The sequence below is a fragment of the Pteropus medius genome, unplaced genomic scaffold (assembly GCF_902729225.1).
Source record: "Pteropus medius unplaced genomic scaffold, Ma_sr-lr_union100, whole genome shotgun sequence".
NCBI classification, from domain to species: Eukaryota; Metazoa; Chordata; class Mammalia; order Chiroptera; family Pteropodidae; genus Pteropus; species Pteropus medius.
This window is the reverse complement of record NW_024340849.1, coordinates 35,955,152-35,961,151: the sequence shown is the minus strand read 5'-3', so window position 1 is coordinate 35,961,151 and position 6,000 is coordinate 35,955,152. Positions and strand designations below refer to the sequence as shown.

Sequence of the window (6,000 nt, the reverse complement as noted above, 5' to 3'; positions counted from 1 at the left end):
TTATCTAACACATACATTTTCTCCATAAGGTACGTCACAGTCTTCCTGTGCTTAGGAACACTAGACAATACTTCAGCAATATACCTGGGGGCTACTTTAAATGCAAAATCACCAACAAAAAGCACAAAAATATGAAAAACATGGCACCAAATAAACTGTAAAAAGGACATTTACATACAGTATGAGAGCAAAAACAAGAAGGCAGAATGCCACCTTGTTCAACCTCGGCTGGGAATGTGCACGTTTGGCAACTCAAATTTTTCATTGTTCTGCATATATGTGCAAAAGACCTTGAAAGCACTGTGAGTATTGATTTGGGGGGTACAAACACATTTTAGCAGGTAGGTGAATGTGCAAATATGGAATCTGCAAATAACAAGGAGAATCGAGTGTGTAAATATATGAACATACACATATTTAGAAAGAGCAGGTGCTAAAATGAACGAAATGCTAAAACTGGTAAATCAAGATGAAGGGGATATGGGAGTTGTAAGTAATATTTCTTGCAACTCTAAGTTTGAAATTATTTCCAAATAAAAAGGTGAAAATGTAAATAAACTCATTTTACTCCTCTGCTTAAAATATTTCAATTGCTTTCATTGACACATCGCAGAAGACCCTGATGGGAGTTAAGCCCCCCTCTCCAAAGTCATTCCAGCCACTCTTTCTCTAGTTCATTCTGTACCAGTCTCATGGGCATTCTTTTAATTCCTGGAGCACTTCCCTAGCTCTCTAGCTAAATTAGATCCTGTCCATTATCCTCTTTTAAAGCACCTTGTTCTTTTCTTTTGCAGCACTTATCACAATTTGTAATTATACATACAAATGATTATGTGTTCTTGTTTAATAAATGTCGCATAAAATGATAATCATGAGGACATTTTAGAAATATGCAATTATGCAAGTGACCCAATTTAAATGGAAAATTATTTAGGTAAAGTTATAAATTATATACAAAATCATACATATACTTCACATAACAGCAAACATAATAGGCAAGGATTTGAAAGTAATATGCAAAAATGAGAATTCAGCCAGAATGATGGAATTATAAATAGTTAAAAGTAGAAATTATTTTCTTTTCAGGTTTATCTCAATAAGAAAGAAAAATACTAGTAAATCAAAGAATGATGATACTAATTATAATGTTAACACTTATAGGAACATTCTGAATAAACAACTCTCTGATTGCAGTCTAGAGAACAATAATAAGGAGCAAGTCTTGAAGCATGAATGGAGCCCAGTTAGCATAATTTAAGTGAGTGTGCTTGGGTATGATCTAAAAGAGTGACCATGAGAATGGGAGAAGTCAATAGATTCCAGAGATATTATAGATATGATTCCCGGGCTGACAGGATCTAATGACTGTTGAAATAGGGGCGAAAAAGAGAGAAAACTCAAGGTCAATTCCTAATTTTACATCTTGGACATTTTAGGAAAAGTAACCTAGAAACAGTGAAGGATATGGATTGGATTAGAATGGAGAAAGATTAGAAGAGAATTTTCACAAGCTTCCACTGTCACACATATCTACCTACCAGTATCTATGGCTCAGAACTCCACCTTCCCTTCTGCTGCCATAGATGAAGGGTCTTTTTCTCTTATCAAAGCTCAACCCTTGCATTTGTGCACTAAATTTCATCCCTTTTTGCCTTGAAGGACATGGCTCTAGCAAGTCTCCCCTCCTTATTCCTCTGTCAGTTTCCCTATCAAGTCATTACCATCAGCTTATAAGCAAGCTGTTATCATAGAGAAAACCGTTTTTAATCTCCTGCTACTGGCCCATTTTCTGCTCCACTTTACATCAAACTTCACATACTCTTTAAACTGTTTCCTTTCATTCTTTCTTGAACATATTCTAATAAGGCTTTTACCTCCACATTCCACAGAGATTTCTCTTGTCAAGGTTACCAGTGACCTCTGCATTTTGTTGTTGTATCTAATGGGCACTCACCAGTCTTTATTTTACTTATCAGCTGCAATTGACACAACTGATCACTTTCTTCATATAGAACTTGGTAACTTCTTGGCTTTCTGGACTCCACATTCTCCTGATTTTCCTCTTATCAATGTAGATCATTCTCTATCTCTTATTTCTGGGTCCTCCCCAGCCCATCAACCTGAACTTTAATATTAGAGTACCTGGGATTCCAGCCTCTTCTCTTCATTTTTACTCCCTTTCTCCATGATCATATTGAGTCCAATGGCATTAAAAATACCATCTATATGCTGTGATATATATGTGTGTGCATATGTATATTATATATGTGTGTGTGTGTGTATTAATAGATACACACACACACACACACACACACATACACATATATACACACACATATGTATGTATGTATTTAGTCAGGACCTCTTCCTTAAACTCTAGGTTTGTATACCCAGCTACCTGTTCCACACTCTATTTTTATATCAATAAGCATTTCAAATTAAAATATCCCAAATCGAGCACCTGATTTCCCAATCCCCACAGCAGTGGTCCCTATTCCAACTAACAGCAACTCATACTTCCAGTTTGCTCTGGCCAGAATCCTTGAGATGCCCTTAACTCCTCTTCTATTTTTTCTTTTTTTACATAAATAGAGGGATAAAATGCATTTTGCCTTCCTACATATCCTGCTTTATTAATATGTTTCTATAGGAAGGAAATGTAGTAAACATAATTACTAAACTCCAAATTCAGGACTGTAGTTACCTGTGCTGAGTAAGGAGCAGTACATTCTTTGCAACTAGAAAATTAAAGTTCCCATCAAGCAAACAATTATTAGAGAAATATTCTAGGTCACCTTAAAGAAAAAATATATATACTCTGCTAAACCTCTTTGTAACTTGATTGAGGTTATTTACATACCTAAACTATGTATATGAGTGTGTGGGGGGCAGTTAGTGAAAGTTTGAAAATGGAGAGTTCTCTGAGAACTGTGAGTCTTCCTTCCACAAGTATTTATTGAACTATGCTATATGGAGAGAAAAACACCAAGGCTAAACAATTTGTCCAGCTGGTAAAGAGCAGATCTGGGATTCAAATCCCCGTCACTAAAAATGTTGCATGGCTCCGTTTAATTCATTCGCTTAGCAAATATTTATTAAAAACCTTTTATGAACAAGGCATTTTGCTAGGGGCAGTGTGGGATATATAATGAATCAGACATTTATGGAGTAGTGGAAAAGAGATGCATTTTGGCATCATACAGACTGTTTTGAATTCAGCTTCTTGGATAAATTCCTCTTTTAAATGCGGTTTTTAAGTCAGTAAAGGGAGGTGGTTGTTAAGAAAGAAAAAAGAAGAAACAAGGAACTGTATCTCTTAGTGACCAGCATACAAGAGGTACTCAATTAATTAGTTTCTACCCCCCAATTCCACTTTGAGGAGTTTTCTAGAAGTTAAATGAACAGGCAAGTCTTAACGGAATGAAGAAAGATGCGATTGATTTGGCCTTGTTTAGATGTGTGTGGGAAGACAATAAAAGTATTGACGTGTGAGAACTGAGACCTTGTCCTTCGGAGTTTAAAGAGAGGTAGAAAACTAGAAGCTGTAAACGTCAGGTTGCTTCCTTGCTGCAAAATCTCCTTCGGTTTAGTATCAGTTCCTACAAACATATTATTATGACAATAGCCTGAAATCAAGACATCTTCTCTGTAGAGATCTTCAGGGGGCAAATTTCTCTATATGGGACTATATTATTGATTCATTCAGCAAATACTTTTAACTTATTCAAAGAATATTTAGGATTGCACTTAAGATTTAAGTGCTAGAATCTGAGGAGGTAGAAATCAAAAGACTATCCCAGTTTTCAAGGAGATAGACACGTAAACAAATAATTTATATAAGTTTAGAGGTGATAGAGACATCTACAGGAGCACCCCCCAAAAATAGATTTTCCTTGGGGGCAGCTCAAATCTAAAATTACACTAAAATGGGCACATCTGACAGACTATACACTATTCTTAAACATTTAAAAGAAAAAAAAAATAAAATTTCACAATGTCAATTGTAATGCTAATTTTAGCTACGCTTTAGAGCAAAGCCCACAGAAAACCACTGAGGAAGCGTGACTGAGTTTTTATGAGTTACCGTTCTCCAAAATCAGTCCTCCACATTTTTTTGATTAAAAAATAGAAGCCTGTGAGAAGTCTGGCTTTTTAAGGGTCACGCAACTGGGTATACCAAGAACGCGGATGCCGCAGTTTACCAAGTGCGGTTCGCCGCTCCCACGTGGTAGGTTTTTGGCAACTCGCACCTCCTTCCTCGGGATTCTGGGGAAGATTCTAACGCCCTCTGGAGCCGTCCTCATTGACGTCACGAGCGCGATTCCAGTCTGTGGCCAATTACGTAGCCGGATTCCGGGGAAAGCCCGGGGCGGTGGCGGCAGCCTGTGCGCGTGCGCGAGGTCTCCGCGTGGCTATATAAACATGGCTGGCGTGGTTGCAGGGCAGGGCAGTGCCGAGCGTGCGTAGGGGGCTTTGGGGAGCTCCGGGTTTGTGCTTTTGAACTTTCTGGCGGGGGAACCGCGGCGTAGAGTTAGGTTGGGAGGTGGGAGCCAAAGTGACGCCCTTTCGGGAGCCGCGCAGGCAAGCTGGGCTGTAGCGGGACCCGAGGCTGAGGCGCCGGGCTCAGCCGGCGCACGTGGGACCGCCGCTGAGGAAGCGACGAGCGGCGGAGCAGGTGTTGCTGCCTGCGGGGCCACGCGGACGGGAGGAAGATCCCTAACGCGCGCGGGTCCCGCTTCCAGCTGGCGCCTATCATTGACTTATGTGTCGCGGCCCCTGAGCCTCTCCCTAGCGATGCTGTGGAGCCGAAGCTTCCCTGAAGTCAGCTGCTGCTTGTCAAGCCTCGGCTTGCTCCTGCTCCCGGAACGGCAGCGCGACAGCTGCCAGTAATCCATCTGGGGGATGCCCGCGGGCCTTACGGAACCGGCCGGCGCCGCTTCTCCCGCTGGTGTGAGCGCCTCCGGGACCTTGACCATGGCCCCTGCCGGGGCTCTGCCGATCCGGGTGGAGAGCACTCCGGTGCCCCTAGGCGCCGTGACTAAGGCTCCTGTCAGTGTCTGCGTGGAGCCCACGGTGTCCCAGCCCCTGCGGTCCCCTGTGGGGACCCTGGTGACTAAAGTGGCTCCTGTCAGTGCTCTTCCTAAACTCAGCAGCGGCCCTGTGCTGCCTGCTCCTCAGATAGTCGCCGTGAAAGCCCCCAACACAACAATCCAGTTGCCTGCTAATTTGCAGCTTCCTCCAGGTATGTTGATCACCTTTTCTAGTTTATCCATCGGTCCGCCAGCGGTGACACGGAAAACTTCGAAGCCCCGGATTGCGCCTTCTTGTTGGTAGCTCTAAAAAGCTCAGCCAAGAGAACCCTTCATAATCTTGACTTTACAGAGCAGTGATTTTGCTGTACAATTAATATAGCCTCTTTGAGTCCTTACTGTGTAGTTTTTCTTTCCATGTTTAAGGGAAGAATTTTTCACCTAAGTGACACAGTAAAAGCTGGAGCAGCAAAGTTAGGGGAGGGCCTTTGAGGCACTGGCTCTTACGTGGGGGAAGATAGAGTATAGCTAAAATTTATTTTCATGTGAAGAAAGGATCAATTTATATATCCACACACATTACCATGTAAAAAAAAAGTAAATGTTCTTGGGCGTTAATACTGAAAAAGAATTTTAAATTAAGCAAGTCAAAATATGTTCACTGCTTTATAGTACTAGAATAATGCTGCTTCGTGCACCATCTTTAGATGTGTGATGATTATAACTTTCTTTTGGAAGGCTCCCTCTCCCAAGGAGCAAGTGTCCGAGTTGACAGATCGGAGCCATGTGATTGTTATATTTGAGCAGTCTGAGTGCTACAGTTTATGAGCATGTGACTAGTTTTGATCTGAGGGTTTACTCTCTTTGGCTGTTTTTCATGATTTATGCAAAGGTTTTGCTTCGTGATTATTTACATATTATAAATATACTGAAAGATTTTTGAGACGTCTACTTTCCTTTCCTCAATTGA

General features: G+C 41.2%; 1 protein-coding gene across 3 annotated transcripts in view; it reads left to right on the top strand.

Moving 5' to 3' along the window:
• The first annotated feature begins 4,410 nt into the window (after positions 1–4,410).
• The window catches only part of TAF4B (TATA-box binding protein associated factor 4b), a 113,320-nt gene continuing 111,730 nt past the window's right edge, over positions 4,411–6,000 (top strand). For 2 of the 3 annotated variants that reach the window (XM_039844009.1, XM_039844007.1), the window contains exon 1: positions 4,411–5,242. In XM_039844009.1, coding sequence (XP_039699943.1) covers positions 4,903–5,242 — 340 coding nt within the window. In that variant the 5' untranslated portion in view covers positions 4,411–4,902. The remainder of the gene's footprint in view (positions 5,243–6,000) is intronic. The other variant, XM_039844008.1, reaches the window with a different exon arrangement.